The sequence below is a fragment of the Candida orthopsilosis genome (genome assembly GCF_000315875.1).
Source record: "Candida orthopsilosis Co 90-125, chromosome 3 draft sequence".
NCBI lineage: Eukaryota > Fungi > Ascomycota > Pichiomycetes > Serinales > Debaryomycetaceae > Lodderomyces > Lodderomyces orthopsilosis.
In genome coordinates, this window is record NC_018296.1 from 235,474 (window position 1) to 255,995 (window position 20,522).

Sequence of the window (20,522 nt, forward strand, 5' to 3'; positions counted from 1 at the left end):
AAGCACATTTATTTTACATAGTTTTATTTATTCAAGACCTGCTCGTCTAAAAACATCCAGTCGTACTTGTTCCCACAACTGTTTCTTTTCATCTTTACTCAACTTCTTTTTCCCTTCCATTTTCAATCCTCTTTTCAATTCATCGACTTTAAACTTGTATTCGTTGGCTGTAGTTGCAGCAGCGGCTAAATTGATTAAATAATTTCGCAAGGCAATCTCTTTGAATTTAAATTTAAGGAAATCATGTTCATTAAATTGCATATTAGGATGCTGTTGATTTTGCCGTATTTCATTAATTTGTAATAAACGTGATTGTTTTACTGATATTTCAGCAACCAGCTTTTTGAAAGATAGGTCCAAATTGTGCTCTTCATACAAGTTGGACTGTATGAGTGTGAATATTAGTTCGGTATCGGATATATGTGGTTGTATAATAATTAAATGACAAAGCTGGGCTAAATCGCCAATTAATTGAGGAGGGAAATTTTGATTATATGAGATTTCATTCAGGGCTGTTGATACTGAAGGTAGTTGTGTTAGCATCAACTTACATCTAGTGACATTTAAATTCCAATCAATCAAGTTTTCATTATTGTTTTGATAAGCAAGGCTTGAGCCAAGCGAAATTTTGTAAAGTTCTTCTGGGTCAGATACACTCATTTGTTTTGATTCATATACTTTGGCAAAATGGCTCTCATGAAGCACTATATCATTGACAAGTTGTTCCACGGTAACAGTCAACGGTTCCAGGTCTTCTGGAATAGTTCCAGTTGAACTTGAATATATAGAAGGGGCTGAGCGTACTGAACGTTTACCAAAAGACGAAAAGATTGATGCTGAAGACGAAGAAGAAGTGGTATGTGCTGATCGATGCAGTGGTTGGTATGACGATTTCTTAAAAAATTGCAGTGGCGCTGATCTGATTGACGATGATGATTTGAGTGTTGATATAGGCAGTCGTGATGAACCACTAACCGAAGGTAATTTATTGTAAATTTCGTTCCTAGCATTCTCTTTAAACTGAGATGGTGCTGATTGTTTCCCTTGACTGTTGGAAAAGGGTGATGCATACATTGTGGAGGAAAAATGTAATGGTTGTTTTGTTCAGTTGCAAGTTGTTCCTTTTTTTTAGTACATATATGTTAAAATTGTGGTGTAATGTTGAGTGCGGTGGGGTTGACTAGAGCTTTGATGAGTAGAAGGTGATGGTAAGAAGTTTAATGATGTCTAAAGTTGATCTGTTGATTTTGGTAATTGAAAGGATAGCTTTGTAAAAGTTGATTTTATTAAATAAGGGACTGAACAATTGCTTTTATTCAGTTGGGAACGGGAAATAAATTTTTTTATAGTTGATTGTATTTGTAGTTGTACAGATGGAATAATTTTTTTGCTTATTGTACAATGTTACTTATTTTTCCTCTAATTGTTCCTTTTCTTTAAAAAATAATAGGAGTAAATAGAACGATGATGAGGAGGAGGAGCAGGAACAGTAGTATTAGGGAAAATAGTCAGCTAAGTAGGAGAATAATAAGAGATGGAATATTAAAATTTAAGAAATGTTACTGAATAAAGAGTGCTAAGAAAGTGCTAAGAAAAAAAAAGAAAATACATAATGTTATACAAATTCAAGTTCATTCAAAATCGTCGGCTACACAAAAGGTACGCAACAGAGACACATTCAAGTACACCCCACGTATGTCTAATCTCCACTACGCGTATAACTACGAGGCTTTGATTGGATTTCTTCCGAGAAATACGTTAATACTCGCTATGTTTAGGTTTTCTGTATATATACCCTCCTTACAACTACTTAAATAGTTATCTCCTTTTACGTTTTAGTTTGTCTCCGTATTATTACATAAGTTTTTGTTGGGGTTTTGTGCCATAGTGCACTACCTACAACTACACAAAAAAATCGTCCAATTCTTCCGACAGACTTTTAATACTTTGACGAGGGGTTTTCATCTAAAAACACAGTTCTTTATAAGCAGAGGGTAGTCACTCTTTTTATAGATAGAATCGTTGAGAAAGCATACATCTCCACCCAGTATGCTTTATCTTCTTGAGTTTAGACTCTAATTTTATCAAATAGTTGTGTGTGTATAATTGTTCCGGTTAAATATGAATTGTGGTCATGCAATTCACCGATGTATTCTTTCCGAAGTTTCATCTGCACCGTAAATTTTTTTTGTTGTCACCAGACATTTTTCTTCCTGAAAGTTTTTCCGGCAAATTAAGACTAGTCCTCACTATAATGTTACACTCTTGTACTCAAATACAAAACAATGAACGGCATTTAATTTGTTTCCCCCCACATACCCCAATGTTTATTTGGTTGTTCTTGTGTTCTTTTATGGCTTGTCACAATAAGAAAATCTCACGTGACTATTGTTTGAAAATCTATTGTTCTATACCAATTATCACTCTGAACTCTTTGAAATACAATATAAGGACAGACTCTTCCATACGGCCCTGTTGGAGCCAACGTTTAATCTTCAGTTTCTCACAGCAAATTCTTCCATTTCAATCAGAATTTGGGGGATCCAAAGCAACTTCGTATAAAATATCGGAAAAATATATCTTTGTGCTATTGTTACATCTACCATTGTTGAATTTCTTTTTTTTTCTTGTGTTTTTTCCTCCAACGATCTCGGAAGAATTAAGGTGCAAAAAAAGAGGAATTAAAAGAATTGTAACATGGTTACTTTTGTATGGAGAAAATATCATTTAAGATGTTTTTTATTTTTAAATAAGTTCCTTTTCTCTTGTTTAGAATCTTAATTATATACGGCTGAAAGGGCTTTACAAAAGCTTCAACTACCATATGCTGGAGTGTTTGTACTTGCTGTGGTTGTGCTATTCTCAATGAAGTAGTGACTTGGTTCTTGCCTATTTCTTAGTGGGCAAGCATAGACCAGTTGGTAAAAGTGAAAATTTGATTTCGGTGAACCTGTCTTTTATCTTGCTTCAAAGAACTAAGGAAAGTTCAAGCAAATGTCATATTATAATTGTAGTTGCTCTAACGACGTTTCACCGAACTCTATTACCTCTCTTGCTTTCTAGTGTAAATCTTTCACAATTAACAAATTTATCCTGGCGACTTTTTATGGAGCTTTATGACTCACCTACCGAAATCATACTAAAAATCCTCCCCATATCGACATCATTGTTGCAGGTCCCAAAAGATATCATTAACAAATGGCTCAACGTATTACCGCAAAGAAAACTGTACAAATTTTGGTACAATGTGGTCTTGGAAAAGTCAGGGTAGATGGCCGATGAATCTTGATTGAGGCAGTCTCGGGTGTATTAGTATAACTCATTCTGCGGCTTGTATTACTTACAGGTTTTGTTTCTGTATGTACAAGTTGGACAAAACATTTGATAAAGCTATATTTTCAAACTTTGGTGGAAAAATTCACACTGGTAACTACAAAAAGTATAAGTATATTGTATTTGACTTTGAGCATGACAAAGATATTGTTTTTAAGAAGTCGATATTTATGAACATTTGTATATTTGGACTGGGGACACTGGAAGGTTGTTACAAACTTTGTCCGAATTTTTTTAGCTTGTTGGTTTGAAAATGAAAAGAAATGCTGTATATGACTTTGTTATCCGTGGGGATTGCAAAGTGAGATGAGTAGAAAGCTTGATTTATCAAAGAACAACGCCATTTTTTTCAAGTCCAAAAAGTCATTGAAATCTACCGAATTGCAAATAAATTTTGTTGAGGAAGCTTCTGATCAAGAAGTTATGGGTAATTGCTCACATTTATGTAAAGTGGACTTTCCTGTTGAATGGCTAACCCGTACCTTTGACTTGAATTATGTTTAACATTTACTTTGCATTATTGTAGTCCTACGACAATTATTACAAGGCTAGGTTTACTATATAAAAGGGTCGCTTTGACTCGCTTAAAGTTGAGCTTTAGAAAATTACATATTTCGAACATTTTTGAACAAATATGGCCTGGTATTGAAAATGTATATCTTATAATAAGTAAGCAGTTTTACTGTACACAACCTTTTCAATTGTTTACTGAATAAAACTGCTGTATCGCACCCGAAACAGTAAGCTTGGTTTGGGAGAGAAATGAAATCTCGTAGTTTATTGACTCCTTTTTCATACCCTTCAAAGTATATTAGCTGATTAAACTTGTTTTCCGGATGCTGCAGCATTATAGCTTAGATGGTCAAGAAATAATTTCATATGTACGACGTCAAGAAGCACCATATGTTAGATAGGTAGCATACAACTTCATGTCTTTCAGAAGAAGTGTGAAGTTTTCACCTCTCCAATGCTGGATACGCCGTTTGAATATATAGTGATATATACTACACAGCTGATCATTAAGTTAAATAATACGATATACAATTAATTGTACAAGGCTAGACAACTGATATGAAAAGCACCGTAATTATATTCATCACACCCAGCTTCTAGAACATACATCAGCACGTAGTAAAAATCTTTGTGTATACATGTGATACATAGTAAAACCACTTTTTATTAAAGTCGTGTTGTGAAGTTTTACTAGCGACAAAGACGAAAATAATCCATGCTACCACATAAGAATCCAATTATAACTAAATCATCTTAGTTAAACCTACATACATTACAGCCATAAAAGCCAAACTCTACACAAAGATTCTAAAGGCTGTATAATTGGCGTAAATGTCATACATATATATAAAATTCTACAATTCTATTTCTCAAAGGTGTAGAAAGAGGCCACAACTAAGTGAATCAAAATGAGAATCAATATAATTAATATGTATTAAGTTACATTAAAGACGTATCATTGCCCCTTCAAATAAGCTGACTTGTGTTGAATAAGACAGTTAGCTGTCCCATCTGTTCACTGTATTCGTGCGCTTTAACAGATGCAAGTCAAAGCGAGAATAAATCGAGTTATCTCATGCTTCGACAACATGACTTCAAGTTTTTGCAGCGGAAATTGGTGCGGCTTACAAAAAACTGCTGCGATGTAATTCCTGAAACCGGTTGGTAGCGATGTACACCATCATTTTGAAATTCCACAGGATCAAAATTCACCATCTTAACAATATTATTCATCTTAAGATAAGCCGACAGCCATAACAACCATCAAAATCATGGTCGAGATTGAAGAGGTTGTATCCGATGATTACGGATTTAAACTAATTGGTGATATTTCAATTTCAGATGCTATAAATTTAAATCAACATGCATACGGAGAAGAATTACGATTATTAGCGATCCATGATAAACTGAGGATCATTGCTGCATCGAACTCAAAGTCGCTCAAATTCTTATCGGCTGATAATTATGAGAAAGTCGATGACGTTGAAGGAAGTTTCAGCATAACCCAATTGTATTTCACTGATTCAAAATTTTTCATGTTAAATGACAACGGCATTCAAACGTTGACTCTTGATCAAATCAAACAAAAAGATTATCAATTTTCATCTACGGAAGGCAACTACTCTAATTTGAAGCCATTGGATGACCAAAATTACTTAGCATTTGATAATGGCCATCTATACCACAATTCAACTGAAATAGCCTCCCATGTGACGAAGTTTGCGTGGCACAAGTCATCACCGATTTATATTACCGAGTCAGATCAATTTCAAATAATGGAAAAACCCATCGAGTATGATGAAGCAACAAAAGATGAGTTATCAGGCTCCCATCTCGCTGAACTTAAGTCTATCAAAGACTACATTTTCCTCATTTACGACACAAGTGAGGAGCAACCGTCTGACGACCATCAAATAAGAACCTTTTTACTCACGTATGAAAACGAAAAGTATACACCTTTTGATATTGAAATTGCCTCGCCATATGGTGCAGCATATAGAACTACGACATACTATACTGCTTCCATCACCAACTGGTTAGAATCAACCCAACTACAATTCATCACCTCATCCTTGTCATTGGAGATTGGTATCCTTGATGTTGCAAATTCACCACCTGAATCCATCGTACCATCCGAGGATTCAAATAAAGCAAATTATCCCATTGATGATGAAACACAACTTGATGTCTCGCCCATTGGGTTTGCTATTTCTATGCATGAAATAAATTCTAAGGTTGATTCACCGTGTGTAGGAGTTGAGGGTGAAGTTGTTGGGAAGTTGCCTAAAATGTATGCGTTCTTGGATAATGGTAAATTGAGGTCTTGGTGGGTTTTCAACAAGAATGGCATTTTGAAGGACAGGCTATCCTTGGAGCGAGCTATTGCTGAAAAGGCATCAGAGATGATCAATAAAGCTGATAAGGCTGCGACTGACGCGAAGGACTCTATTAAAACTGAAATGAATGCGCAATCGGCAAATACGCAACCAGCAAATACGCAACCAGCAAATACGCAACCAGCAAATACGCAACCAGCAAATACGCAACCAGCAAATACGCAACCGGCAAACCCATTCCAAACTGCAAACAATCCATTCGGTTCATCCACTGCTGGTGCTTTCAGAAGTTCGGTAACAAGTTCTAAAACTGAATCTGCTCCAGAGTCTACAAAAACCGCCTTTGGATCTACCGCCTTTGGATCTACCGCCTTTGGATCTACCGCCTTTGGATCTACCGCCTTTGGCGCTGTCCAAGCTCCAAAATCTGCATTTGGATCAACCGGCTTTGGCTCTGGTCAAGCTTCAAAAACCTCATTTGGGTCTACGGGCCTTGGCTCCTCCACTTTTGCTGCTTCAGGATTTGGCTCCTCTGGCTTTGGATCTTCTGGCTTTGGCACTTCTAGCTTTGGTACAACACCAAATAATATCGCAAGTCCTGAGAAACTGAAACTTTCTTCAGGCTTTGGAAAGTTTAGTAATCAACAGCCAGCAACCTTTGGTAACACAACTAGTGGTAAAAACATATTCGATAATGAAGAAAAAACGTCATCAACGTTTTGCCAACCATCTAGTACATCTTCGCCATTCGGAAAATTAGAAAGCAAATCTAGCTCACCTTTTGATCTGAAACAACAGCAACCTTCGACTCAGGTGAAACCAATGTTTGGATTAGCAAGTGGATCAAAACCATTACCCTCGCCTTTCTCTACTTTAGGTAAAGATACTAAAACAGAAGAATATGACAACACAAGACAAACTCCATATGCTAATCTTACTGAATCTTCCAAAGAGTCAACGCCAGCTGCTTTTGGCTCTACAACAGAAGTCGAATCCAAACTGTCAGCACAAAAGGCTGCCCTGCCAAGCTTGCAAAATGCAAATTCATTATTCGGCAAGACTGGAACAAATGACCTAGTAGCAGACTTTGGTGGATTGGACACCAATGAGAAGCCAAGTGGAGCATTTGGTTCTAACTTTGTAGGTTCGAAAAGGTCTGCTGGTGCTTCTCCTTTTACACTGTTGCAGAAACCCAATGCTTCTTCGCCTTTCGCAAACTTAGGTTCAACAAAAACACCAATTACAGGAGAAAAGGAACACTTGCAGGAAGATACTGAGAAAAAAACAGATGCACAACTTAATTCCCAAACTGTTGTCGCAAGTGGTGAAAACAAGCTCGATGAAGACGAGGATTCAGGTGAAGCGGAAACAATTGACAAGGCGTCTGAAGATGACACAAAAGAGGAGACAGATTCGTTGGATGAATTTGAAACGACTGAAAACTACGAACTCTCTCAGGATGACGAAGAAGACGAAGTTGACGATCAAAAGTTCGTCGATGAGTCTGAAAGGAACGATTCGTCTTGGGTGAATATTTCAAAGAAAGATGCGACTGGACGCATTCTTGCACAAACATTAGTGAACGTTAAACATGAAGGAACCATGGATGAAGTTGAAGAAACAGAAATTATTGAGGAGGAACCTGGTGAAAACCCAGCCGATGAGCCTATAGAGCCAGTCGATTTTTTAGTCTTTGATGGATTCTGTGAGTCATTAAAAAAAAGTGACGATCCAATAACGAACAAAATACGAACAATTATTGCCAACACTGAGGGTAATTTGCAATTTTTGGAAAAGAATGTTGCTGCAGTCACAAAGTACATAGACGCTCACAGTATACCGGGAAAGCACTGGCATAGAATCGCTGAAGTAGACAATTTGCAATTTGACAAAGATATGTATAAGGGGAAATTGCGTTACTTGGATGACAAAGAGACAGAGATTGAGGAGTTGAATTTTAAATTGCAAGAGAGCCAACGTGAGTACAGAAAACTTGGTAAATCATTCAGCCATTTGGCTTTGTTGGAAAAAGGTTCGAACAAGAATTTGAAGTTTCTCAAAAATAGACCGCTAGAGCCAAATAAACAAGAAATGAGAGATAAGTTGAAGGCAAAGTTGGCCAGTGTTCAATCATTGGAATCAAAGTTGCGAACTATGCTCATGCCTATTAAAGCAAGGAGTTCTTTAAATCTGTCTACAGTAGATAAAATCGAGGAAATATTACTGCAATTAAATGATCAAGTTTTAGACCGAAAACTTGCTTTGACTGAGTTGGAAGAGCAGATGAAAAGGTTGGATTTGAGTGGAAAGTCAAAGAGCCCCACTCTTAAACCAAGAGCTGCCAAATTGGATTTGAGAAAGAGATTGCGTGAGATGAACTCGATACGAATCTCTCAATAGCTAGAAGGTTTATAGTTTTCACATAGTGTGTACCTTAATCCTGCATATGGTATTTTTGTTTACCTTTTCTGATACATTTTTTTGGCATGTTGTATCAAAACCCACAAGCAGCATCACCTTGCACCAGTAATGTCTGATCTCATTGGTTTACGCGTTTCTGTCCCAAATGCTAGCGGACACGGACACATTCGATACATTGGACCAATACGAAATAAGACTGGACTATTTGCTGGACTCGAACTTCAGGGATCATTGGCAACATCAAGAGGTAAAAATTCAGGATCAGTTGATGGAGTACAGTATTTTACAGTAGGAGTGCCCAAGAGTGGTCTCTTCTTGCCTTATGATCGGTTGAGGAGTGTTAATACCCAACTTCCTGATGTGAAGCTGATTGAAACTGGAAGAAAAGATCTCGATGAAACCACAAACTTAGCAACACCGACATCACGCTTCAGTCCAATGTCCAAGCCCCCATATCACTCAGTACAAAGGAGCAGTGTAAAGCTCTACCACCAGATTAATGGTCAGAGTACTTCAAACCAGCAGGACTACAATCTAGAACACCGTCGCGACTCAAGTTGGAGCTTAGATCAGCATCGAAGTGAAGCGTCCACCACGCCACTAAGGTCACCGCTCACACCTTCAAACACGTACCATGAGGCTAAGTTAAATCTACTAGATGACCAGTTATATAAAACGGAGAACGGTCATAATTATAGAGAGCAAATTGAGGAGTTGAACAAGTTGATTAGAGACAAAGATCGTAAATTGGAGAATTTCAATAAGCAGAGAATGGAGTGGCATAGCGCTATGGATGATTTGATTGCAGTACAACAAGACGGGATCACTGTATTTGAGGAGAAAATCCAAGAGTTGGAAGATATCAATGAGAATCAAGTGGCCAGGATCGAGGCGCTAAAGCAAGAGTTGCAACTGTCCGATAAAAAAGTTGAAGAGTTGGAGAGAGAATGTTCTGAATTGAGAGCATATAGTAAAACAAATGATGTAGCAGAAGAAGCCGCTGCTAAAATTCAGTCCTTAGAGGAGACTTGTAAAAACTACTCAAATCAGATTGAGCTGCTACAGAAAGAATTGATTGCCGCAAATGAGAAAATCAAAAGCTTGGAAGAGCACGGTAATGATGTACACCGTGTTACTGAGAAACGGAATTTGGCTCCTTCTATACAGCTGGAGCGATTAATATCCTTATCAACTGTGTCTTCGGATTTTGGTCCATCTGGTACTAGTGATACAACAAAAGCCATGCGGTCTGGTACAGATGATGGTTTATTGGACAATATTCAAGATTTACCATTATACAAGCCATCCAGTTTGACTGATCCAAGTGAGGGAAGAACTGACTGGTGTGGGTTATGTGAAAGAGATGGGCACAGCTCCATCAACTGTCCTTTTGAGAATGACATTTTTTAAATGATCCTCACAACAGATTATTTTTTGATCCAAGGGATAATCTCTGTATCTCTATAAATAGGATCTAGATATTAAAATTAGCTAACTGCGTTGAATTGTTAATAGAAATATATATATCCTTTTGTCCAGACAATGACGAAGGTTTTGTTGGATATAAACATAGTGAACGTTGGTTCAACCCCCTTTAGAGCAAATCCCCCGATGATTATGCACCACTTTATGTAGACTTATTGTTAGTTTGAGTGATTGCATAAATCTCTTAATTCACTCGGATATATCAGCCGAGAATCATCGATCTCCGCGAAACCCAGGTCGTATAAAAACAGAACGGCGCTGCAGCAAAAAGAAAAAAGCTTAATTCGATGCAGACGCAAGCTATAGCAAAGATTGGCAAAACTGAACATGGGTAAACCAACTGTATGTAATGCCATAGCAACGTACAATAGTATCATACTAACTTTCATTGCAGTATATTCTTATCATACGACATGGGGAGTCTGAGGGTAACTGTGATAAATCAGTTAATTCATATACGCCCAATCATCTTGTCCCATTAACTACAAAGGGCCATTACCAGTCTCTCGAAGCAGGCAAAGCCTTAGCTAAATTCGTCCAGCATCAAGCAGTGAAGGACTCAAGTAGTAAGCGCAGTCGAAGATCAATCATGTTTTACACTTCACCATATCTACGAACAAGACAAACTTGTAATAACATCATCGAAGGCATTAAAGATGAGCCAGGAATTGAATATCGGGTACAGGAGGAAACACGAATGCGAGAACAGGACTTTGGCAATTTTCAGAAGTCAAAGGAGGAAATGGAACAAATTTGGGAGGAAAGGGCACACTATGGACACTTTTTTTATCGAATACCGCATGGAGAAAGCGCCGCTGACGTTTACGATCGAGTGGCAACATTCAATGAGACATTATATCGTCAGTTCAAATCTGAAGATTTCCCAAACATATTGGTTTTGGTTACACATGGGATCTGGTCAAGGGTATTCCTCATGAAATGGTTTAAATGGACCTATGAAGAGTTTGAGTCGTTGAAGAACATTCCCCATTGTCAGTATTTAATCATGAAGAAGGATCCTAAAACGCAAAAGTATCACTTAAAGACAAAGCTTCGCACGTGGGAAGATACAGATGATACTTGGATGCAACATGAAGTTGTTAAAGAGTTTGGGGATGAGCTTGATTGTAAAAATATAGGGGAAGAATTGGATGATGATGAGATTGATGCCCTCGTAGATGCTCAAAAAGAAGCCATCAATTCCACCAAGCTGAAGGATAAAAAGATTGAGGAAACGTATAAGAATTTGCAGGTGAGGGGATTGATCCGAAATGGAGGTTCCAAGTTTAAAGTGGATAACCAAAGTGTTCAAAATAGCATGGAAAGTCTTGTTCACTCACCTTAAATAGATTTATATTTATAAAGAATCACTCTGTGTAATGATATCATTGACCCTGTCCTATTGTCGCAAAATCATATGTTCCTGTGAAGCGAACTTCGCATCACATTCATCCCCCGGAAAAGTACGTTGCGAAACAATTGGTAACGGCACGACACTAATCGTCCACGCCCGAGGGCCGAAACTCCAAACTTTTCGAATACTTAAAAGGATACCAAATTTCCAACAATTCCTTTTTCTCTTTCCACAATCAAAACACATCAATAAAATCACACAATGGCTCGTCAATTCTTTGTTGGAGGTAACTTTAAAGCTAACGGAACCAAAGCGTCTGTCAAATCAATTATTGATAACTTGAACAAGCAAGATTTACCAAAAGATGTACAAGTTGTCATTGCTCCACCCTCCTTGTACCTTGAATTAGCAGTTGAGGAAAACAAACAACCAACTGTTGAAGTTGGTGCCCAAAATGTTTTCAACAAGGGTACTGGTGCTTTCACTGGTGAAATTGTTGCTGAACAAGTTGTTGATCTTGGCGCTAAGTGGACATTGACTGGTCACTCAGAAAGAAGAACAATTCTTAAAGAAAGTGATGAATTTATTGCTGAAAAGACTAAATATGCTTTGGACAATGGTTTGAGCGTTATCTTGTGTATTGGCGAAACATTGGATGAAAGAAAAGGTGGAATCACCTTGGATGTCTGTGCTAGACAATTGGATGCTGTATCAAAAATCATCAAGGATTGGTCCAAGATCGTTGTTGCTTATGAACCAGTGTGGGCAATCGGTACTGGTTTAGCTGCTACCCCAGATGATGCAGAAGAAACCCACAAGGGAATTAGAGAACACTTGACCAAGACTATTGGTCAAGATCAAGCTGAAAAATTACAAATCTTGTATGGTGGTTCAGTCAATGGTAAGAACGCCACTGAATTTAGAGACAAGATCAACATTGATGGATTCTTGGTTGGTGGTGCTTCATTGAAACCAGAGTTTGTCGATATTATTAAGTCTAGATTATAATGTATTTAGCGAATCTATCATATTTGACTTGATCTGAGAGGATTCTATATGTTTGTAATTGTTGATTTTTTGGAATATGCCAGTGAGATGATCAAAGTACTCTGATGTGTTGCCTTGTAGGAAATATTTATCGATTCCCATGTCACTTTCAGTCAAAATTTCCGAACCATCAGATTGCTCCATTAGTAGTTTCAATAATTCATTTTTTTCTCCATTGATCCAGTCCGATAATGAAAAATAGAGTTTGACTGGAGTGGTTTTGAGCCATCTCTTAGCTTGGTCTGTCGAGCCGGTGTATGAATGAAGCACCACGGCTATTTTTTTGTACCGCATCACCTCATCGTACAATATCCCATGAGCTTTGACACAATGGATCGATACTTGTTTACCTAACTTCTCAGCTAGCTGTAGCTGGTGTTTGAATACATCCATTTGATGCTCCATTGTTACACGCGATTTGGTGAGTTTATCCTGCTCTTCTGCGACATGACTGGGATTGCCTAACCAACCCAGTTTTGGAACTCGAAACAACTTGTCTAACCCGATTTCTCCAATGCCGTAAACCTTTAAATTGTGCTTTTTGATGATCTCCTTCATACTATCTGTGTGTTCATCCATACTCATCGGTTCTGGTAAGATGTCAATCAACTCATCACTAGGTTCTGGTTTAAGCACCCGGCAAAAGTGATCCCTCTTATTCGGTTTGGTGCCTATGTAGAACAAGTGACTGAACCACGGATGTACCCCAAAATAAGGCACCATTATATCCGGCTTTTGTAATTGTGTCAACAAAATATCAATACATTCAATATCGATATGTTGTGTCGTCATCAAGTGAAAGAACTTAGTGGGGAACTCAAAGTCGAGACCATTCAAAGTACCTGCGAGTTTATATGCGTCTTCGCGAGTTGCAACAGGACTAAAGTGACAGTGGTTGTCGGACAAGTTGTTCAAAGGCTCCTTCAATTGTTTCTTGGTCATGGTTTAGAGAGATGAAGCATTGTGAAACAGATCTCAATTTCAGATTTTCCGTGAGACTTTAGTGGGGAACTCAATAAGCGACGACGATCCGATTGTACTCCCCCCCTCAAAAAAAAAAAAAGACAAAGAGGTGTGATATTTCTCTTCCTACAAGTACTTGTTATGAACTAACGGGTAGATAGGTTTTGGATTGGGTGTACAGGCTTTTCCCTATACAGAGCTACTGCATCAGAAAAATGATAACTAGAGCAAAGTAAATGTAGACGCGATTTCTTCCATAAAAACAATCAATGGTGAGACCTTTGGAACGACCACATTTTGTACTAGGTATAAACAGCCTTGTTCATTTTTTTGCAGAACTGCCTGTTCTGGATATTTCATCCTTAGTAGAGTCCGTCACTAACAGTAGTCATAGTCTCTTGCTGCATGAACCGAAAATTAAACTCAAACGCTCACAAACTCAAAAGCAAAACAAAAAAAAAGAACCTTTTACCAAAGAACCATCTATTTATTGGAGCATTACCCAAGTCAAAGCATTTACATTTATCTTTGAGACTAGATTAATTCACAAAGCAGCTACAATCAATTCATCCTACATGCGAAATGTCGGATCTGACACCAATTAAACTACCTTCGTCTGCTCCATTTCCCGTAATTATCTCATCCATACAATGCAAAAAGGGAGATTCGATATCAAAACACGAGACTATTTTCAAATACAAGTATTGGGTGTACCAAGATGATCCCAATTCAAAAGAAGACCCACCGAAAAAGATGCGTGCTGAATGTATAGGAACTTTTGAAAGTCCTATTGAAGGAACAGTTGAATCGATAAATATTCATCCACAAGAAGAAGTTATGCATAGCGATGTTGAAATATTACACATAAAAGAAGCTTGTGCTCATACGGTGCAATATGGTGGGTTATGTGCATTATGTGGGAAGTCACTTGAAGAGGAACGTGATTATTCAGGATATGATTATGAAGATAGAGCAACGATAGCTATGTCGCATGACAATTCGGGATTGAAGATCAGTTTTGATGAGGCAGCCAAGATTGAACATAGTACCACTGATCGATTAAATGAGGAAGAGAAGTTGATTTTGGTTGTAGATTTAGATCAAACGGTGATTCATGCAACTGTTGATCCGACGGTTGGAGAATGGCAACTGGACCCTTCCAATCCAAACTATCCAGCTGTGAAGGATGTGAAAACCTTTTGTTTAGAAGAAGATCCAATCGTACCACCGGGCTGGACAGGACCCAAATTAGCTCCCACCAAGTGTTGGTATTACGTCAAAGTGCGACCAGGATTATCGGAGTTTTTACAAAAGATGGACACAAAATACGAAATGCATATATATACCATGGCAACAAGAAATTATGCTTTAGCAATTGCCAAGATCATTGATCCTGATGGAAAGTACTTTGGTGACCGAATTTTGAGTCGTGATGAAAGTGGATCACTTACACATAAAAATTTGAAGAGATTATTCCCCGTTGATCAGTCAATGGTTGTGATTATTGATGATAGGGGTGATGTTTGGCAATGGGAAAACAACTTGATCAAAGTAGTGCCTTATGACTTCTTTGTTGGTATTGGTGATATCAATTCCAGTTTTTTGCCAAAGAAAAATGGTCAATTGACCGGGCCCATAAAAAAGAGAAAATCGGTAGCCAAATTGGAGGCAGCAGCTGAGTTGAGTAAAGAAGAGGGGGAAGCTAAACTACAAGTAGGTGAAACCAATGGTGTACAAGAACACGCACAGGAAAACTCGCCCAATACAGTTGACAGAATTATTGAATTGGGTGGGGGTGAAGGAAATACTAATTTGCTATTGGAGCAGTCCATCACGCGAAACCAATCTATTGAACAGCAGCAGCATGAACGACCTTTGGCAAAACTACAACACGATTTGGAGCAATTACAAGAGAAGTCAGATGGTGAGAAATCATCGCATTCTGAGGATGCCGAAGATGAAGAAGAGGAAAATTTGTTATATGATGATGATAATGAGTTGATGTCACTTGTGAAGGTGCTAGATAATGTTCACGAAGAGTATTATAATTTGTATGATGATACTAAAGCCAAGTTGCATAGTATCAAACCTGATTTAACCAAGATAATACCGCGTATGAAGAGTCAATGTTTACAAGGGGTGACTATACTTTTTTCAGGAATTATACCACTTGGAGTTAATATCGATTCAGCTGATATTGTCATCTGGTGTAAACAATTTGGAGTCAAAGTTGTAAATGAGGTTTATCCTGAAGTAACTCATGTTGTTTGTCGTGATGTTTCACCTGAAACAGGACCTACTTTTAAAACTAGAGTTGCACATAAATTGTATCCTGATTCGATAAAGATAGTTAACCCTGATTGGTTATTCTCATGTTTAAGTACATGGACAAAAGTTGATGAAGAAGATTATTTAGTCTCTACTTCTGATCCCAAATTGTGGTTTGTCAAACCAAATGAAATTGAAAAGTATAAAAAGAAGTTGGAAGAAGCTAAGCAAACAACTAATTTCGAAATAGATCCCTTAAGTGGTAATGGTGAAGGATGGAATGGAGGTAGATCCAATTCGATCAACTCAATTGAAGATTACGGTTTGGATGAGGCTGATCAAGAAGTGGACGATTTCCTAGCTGGACTCAGTGATGATGATAATGAAGATGACAATCATGGAAATGAAGAGGATGAAGGAGATGACGACGAAGAAGTCACCGCTACTTCTGATGGCAATGACTCCTTCATACGAGATATATATAAGAAGAAGAGAACCGTCACCCAAGTGGAAGAGGAAGATGATGACAGTGACCAAGAGGATCTGATGGATGTGGATGATAACAAGAAACGAAAGATAAATTCAAGTGGTGGTGATGATGGAGAACAAGATGTTAATGATAATGAGATTGATGATTTGGAACAAGCTTTACTAGATGGTTTTGATGATCTAGAGGAGTAAAGAAAAGAGTTTATCTGCTTCCTGCGTGATAAGGAAGATCAAAGTTGTTTCAATATTAATCAACTTTGTAGGTAGTATTATAGCACTGTAACAATACAAGAATTTACTTCTTAAGTTGATGTGAGATTATTAACCGCGAAAAATCCGAACCCCAATGATGTCGGCTATAAATGGGTCACACAAAAATGTAGGTCTTTAATATGCAGTACGTGCAACCAGCCACGCCTCTTTTTTGAAAGGGCCAAACAAGAACTTTGAAGGTCACATCAGGAGCTACAAAGTGACGGTAGATATACTTCCATCATTGCTGTTGTTTGAAAAAAAGGGGTAGCCAAGAGGCGTATGTCTATATTCCTATTTTGTATATGGTGTTTTAAGGTGTAAAGTGTGGAGCGGAGTTTACTGAATTTTCCGCTTTGTCTTTAAATATACGCTTTTGACGTAAGTAAGCCCCACTGGTATACGAAAATCACTTTCAGTGTATATGGTAATATAATGTCAGTATTATGATGTATAGCCGCTCTAAGCCCTTCTTCTCTTAAGTGGATAGTATGAATGATGCATATAAAGTAAGCTTTTTTATTGAAACTAAAGTTTTAGTATTGCAACAAGAAAAGAAAAAGTTTATTACTGGGGAAGGGAACTTGTACACGAGTAATAAGGCGAAGCTTTTTTGGGTTGCTGCTAGTGCAATCTGTGTGTCTATACCACCGTAACTGCAGACTATTGAGTCATTTGTAATTGTATATCTGGTATAGCCTTGAGCTATCAACGTTTCTTATGGACCATCATGCTCTAAATATAGGTTTTTGTTTCTAAAGATAGAACTTTAACAATAGGAGAAAGAGGAGGGTGAGGCTCATTGTTTAAAGACGGAGGAAAGAAAAATTGCTTGATTTTGTGTACAACGAGTAATTGAGTGAATTTATGTATATATATATAAATATCTTTTCTGTAACCCATATGAACGAAAGTATATAACGCTCAGAGCATCATTCTTAATTGATACAAGTATAAGGGAAGAGTTTGTACACTTCAACTATCGTTACTATACAACCACAACCTTTCACCAATCGACACATTCTAATATGGCCAATGTTTGTTACAGATTTATCCTAGTATTCTTTTCCATCGCGTGTTTAATTCTTACTGCGTTTGCAATAACGGGCTCATATGAAAACAGATCGTACTTGACTCCAACTTATCTTATAAACTTCCATTTAAATAAATTGGATTTACGACAAATTATTAGTACAAGTATAGGTGACAATGGGAATAATAAAATAAAGAGAGCTGATGATGATGGAGCTACTGCAACACCAACAGCAACCACCACTGGATCAATTGCTTCTAATGCTCAACAATGGATTAATGCCGCAAGTAGTATAGCCGGAAACTTGCCATCTGATTTTGCTAGTGTTGCTTCTGCTTTGAGTACAAACTTGCCCTCATCTTTACCCAGCGGTATGCCAACTAGCGTCCCTAGTGAACTAGCATCGGCCTTACCTTCAAGTCTCCCTACTGGTGATATTGATCTGACCATTTCTGCTGCAATTGCTGACTTATTGAATAATGTAACACCAGAAGAATTGGGAATTGCTGATGTTTATTCAGTAAGTTATTGGGGTTACTGTCGTGGGGATTTAAAGAGTAATAAATCCTCAATATTTGATGGATCATTGGGAAGATTAGTTAATGAAGATTTTGATAATTCAGATGTCGATTACACTTGGTGTTCACCTCCTAAAGCTGGATATTTTTTCAATCCTGCCACTGTTATTAGAGAAGAATTGAATAGAACTATTGAAGGTCAACAAATAGATACCCAATCACTGTTGATCAATCTGTTGTCTTCTCAGTATGTTGATGATTTGAAAGTTTTGGTAAACAATATTGCAGATGAGTACTTGAACTTGCCTGGTGATTTACAAAACGACTTGACTACTTTGAATAACATCACCAAAGCATCATTTGCCATGATGATTATTGCTGCTGTACTATCCTTTATATCAATTGTATTTCAAGTTATGGCCATGTTTCTATCACCAGATAATTGTTGTTTACCATTCCTCAATTTCTCCTTACAAGTTGTCACGTTTCTTGCCTCAATATTAGCAGCTGGTCTTGCTACTGGTGCTTATGTGTTTGTCAGAAGAAAGGTTAATGATGATGTAGGAGAGTATGGAATCAAGTCCTTTTTGTCTATAAACTTTTATGCTTTTGCGTGGTCGGCGGCTGTTTCTGCTTTCTTGGTTGTTGTATTTAGTGCAATAGGACATTGCTGTGGCTGTTTCAGTGGAGAAAGAAGAAGATATAGGCATGTGGCTGCCTATGAACATAAAGGTGAATATTGAGAGCAAAAAGGGAATAGAAGGAGCTTTTCACAAGCGAGTTGCTTTATTTATATTATATGTGGTTTTTCATTTATGTTCTTTTGTTTAGTATATTAAGTCGGGGTTTCAAGTTACTCTTTATCAACTATATCTAGGCTACATTGTATCCCACTGCAGTAAGAGAACCTGTTTGTAGCAGAACTTTTCTCTCAAGCGAAAGTGATTACCGAAAAAAAAAAATGTAAACCAAAGGATCTCTGAAATTGCAACAAGTATCAACAAACGGCTATCACAAACTTTCCATACTGTGATATGATTTGCGCAATATCAGGTGAGGAGGTCAAGGATCCGATTGTTTCGCCCAAAAGTGGGGCTGTATTCGAAAGGAAATACATTGAACATTTTGTTAGTACAAATGGTACGGATCCTATTAACAATGAAACATTAACAATTGATGAACTCATACCATTGAGAGTTCAAGCCAGTTTCGCATCCAATAGTGCTCAGCCATCCAATACATTTATACCTAATATTTTATCCACATTGCAAAGCGAATACAATGCCATGGTTGCAGAAATTTCCACACTTCGAAAAAATCTTGAGTCATTACAACAAGAATTGAGCGTTAGTTTATATCGACAAGATGCTGCAATTAATGTGGCAACCAGAGCTATAAAAGAAAGAGATGAAGCAAGGGAAGCATTGGAGAAATTGACTACTTCAGTAAAGACAAAAATTAATATCGATGAGAATGGAGAAAAAGCGGACCAGATGGAGGAAGATGATGGTGTGCACAATATCAGTGATATACATCCTGCAAGAGACGAGCTATTCAAGTCACACAAAGCCTTGAAAGTGAAATCGCCTTACAAGCTGGATAAGCTTTCAGTTGTACAGGATAGGGTGATTAGTAAAGTATTTGGTGTAAACGTTGACTTCGTCTTGTTTTGTTCTCACGTCAAGATCCTCATTGGTGCTCACAAAAATGAAGTTTTGCAGTATGATGTAAAGAGTGAAACATTGAATGTATGGAAATCGGGGTTGAAAACAATTGGCCAAATTGTGTACAATAATAATGGTATTCTCGCGGCGGTAACGGGGACCAAAATATCGTTTTCAACGGGTGATACATTTACGATGAAAAGGAAGGTCTTGTCAATTAACACTCATCCTTCATTGAATTTATTTGTTATAACGAGTGCAGGTAATTGGTATGTGTCAAACACAAAGGAAATCATAGCGACGCATCCAACTGACTCAGACCTTATCAAAGGTGACATCCACGGGGATGGAGAGATTTTTGCTGCTTATAATGGAGAAAAGATAAAGTTGATGAGCTTAGTATCTGGAGATGAACTTGCTGCGTATGACATTGAAAACAAACACGTGCAACAGATTTCGTTTGCTGCTAACGGGTACTGGCTACTAGTACTATCTACATCCGACAATTCCAACACAATACAAGTGTTTGATTTGAGGAAAAATCTCGAAGTTAACAAGTTGGAAATTCAAAAAGATAGGCGCGTAGATAAATTTATTATTGATCCATCGTCAAGTTTGATTATCGTTGAGACTGATTCGAACTACCTGTCTTATTCTTACCTGAAGAAAACAAAAAGCTGGAGCGAAATAGAGTCATTGGATTTAGCTGCTTCCAATAATGAAAAATTGTTTCTCTATTCCAATGGTGAGGATGTGGTGAATGATGGAGACGTGAAATTTGTGCACTATAACCCCGACGCAGATAATTTGATTGTGGAAAAGTTAGCTGAAGAGGAAGCGATATAG

General features: G+C 37.6%; 10 protein-coding genes across 10 annotated transcripts; 8 read left to right on the forward strand and 2 right to left on the reverse strand. All coding sequences in view use genetic code 12, as the record gives it.

The window, feature by feature from the left end:
* Positions 1–27: 27 nt before the first annotated feature.
* Positions 28–1,074, reverse strand: CORT_0C01120 (Std1 transcription factor; the record flags this gene model as incomplete). The annotated part of the gene is made up of 1 exon (XM_003868345.1): positions 28–1,074. One exon carries the CDS (start codon positions 1,072–1,074, stop codon positions 28–30), a length of 1,047 nt encoding a protein of 348 aa, XP_003868393.1.
* Positions 1,075–2,134: 1,060 nt separating this feature from the next.
* Positions 2,135–2,731, forward strand: CORT_0C01130 (Std1 transcription factor; the record flags this gene model as incomplete). Its single annotated transcript, XM_003868346.1, has 1 exon — positions 2,135–2,731. The coding sequence occupies one exon, from the start codon at positions 2,135–2,137 to the stop codon at positions 2,729–2,731; it is 597 nt and encodes a 198-aa protein (XP_003868394.1).
* Positions 2,732–5,117: 2,386 nt separating this feature from the next.
* Positions 5,118–8,582, forward strand: CORT_0C01140 (hypothetical protein; the record flags this gene model as incomplete). The annotated part of the gene is made up of 1 exon (XM_003868347.1): positions 5,118–8,582. One exon carries the CDS (start codon positions 5,118–5,120, stop codon positions 8,580–8,582), a length of 3,465 nt encoding a protein of 1,154 aa, XP_003868395.1.
* A 129-nt stretch (positions 8,583–8,711) lies between these two features.
* CORT_0C01150 (Bik1 protein) lies at positions 8,712–10,013 on the forward strand (the record flags this gene model as incomplete). Its single annotated transcript, XM_003868348.1, has 1 exon — positions 8,712–10,013. The coding sequence occupies one exon, from the start codon at positions 8,712–8,714 to the stop codon at positions 10,011–10,013; it is 1,302 nt and encodes a 433-aa protein (XP_003868396.1).
* Positions 10,014–10,415: 402 nt separating this feature from the next.
* On the forward strand, positions 10,416–11,433 carry CORT_0C01160 (Det1 protein; the record flags this gene model as incomplete). Its single annotated transcript, XM_003868349.1, has 2 exons — positions 10,416–10,430; positions 10,483–11,433. 2 exons carry the CDS (start codon positions 10,416–10,418, stop codon positions 11,431–11,433), a joined length of 966 nt encoding a protein of 321 aa, XP_003868397.1.
* A 270-nt stretch (positions 11,434–11,703) lies between these two features.
* CORT_0C01170 (Tpi1 triose-phosphate isomerase) lies at positions 11,704–12,450 on the forward strand (the record flags this gene model as incomplete). Its single annotated transcript, XM_003868350.1, has 1 exon — positions 11,704–12,450. One exon carries the CDS (start codon positions 11,704–11,706, stop codon positions 12,448–12,450), a length of 747 nt encoding a protein of 248 aa, XP_003868398.1.
* CORT_0C01180 (hypothetical protein) lies at positions 12,445–13,431 on the reverse strand (the record flags this gene model as incomplete). Its single annotated transcript, XM_003868351.1, has 1 exon — positions 12,445–13,431. The coding sequence occupies one exon, from the start codon at positions 13,429–13,431 to the stop codon at positions 12,445–12,447; it is 987 nt and encodes a 328-aa protein (XP_003868399.1).
* A 603-nt stretch (positions 13,432–14,034) lies between these two features.
* Positions 14,035–16,401, forward strand: CORT_0C01190 (Fcp1 protein; the record flags this gene model as incomplete). The annotated part of the gene is made up of 1 exon (XM_003868352.1): positions 14,035–16,401. The coding sequence occupies one exon, from the start codon at positions 14,035–14,037 to the stop codon at positions 16,399–16,401; it is 2,367 nt and encodes a 788-aa protein (XP_003868400.1).
* Positions 16,402–17,489: 1,088 nt separating this feature from the next.
* On the forward strand, positions 17,490–18,755 carry CORT_0C01200 (hypothetical protein; the record flags this gene model as incomplete). Its single annotated transcript, XM_003868353.1, has 1 exon — positions 17,490–18,755. One exon carries the CDS (start codon positions 17,490–17,492, stop codon positions 18,753–18,755), a length of 1,266 nt encoding a protein of 421 aa, XP_003868401.1.
* A 291-nt stretch (positions 18,756–19,046) lies between these two features.
* On the forward strand, positions 19,047–20,522 carry CORT_0C01210 (Prp19 protein; the record flags this gene model as incomplete). Its single annotated transcript, XM_003868354.1, has 1 exon — positions 19,047–20,522. One exon carries the CDS (start codon positions 19,047–19,049, stop codon positions 20,520–20,522), a length of 1,476 nt encoding a protein of 491 aa, XP_003868402.1.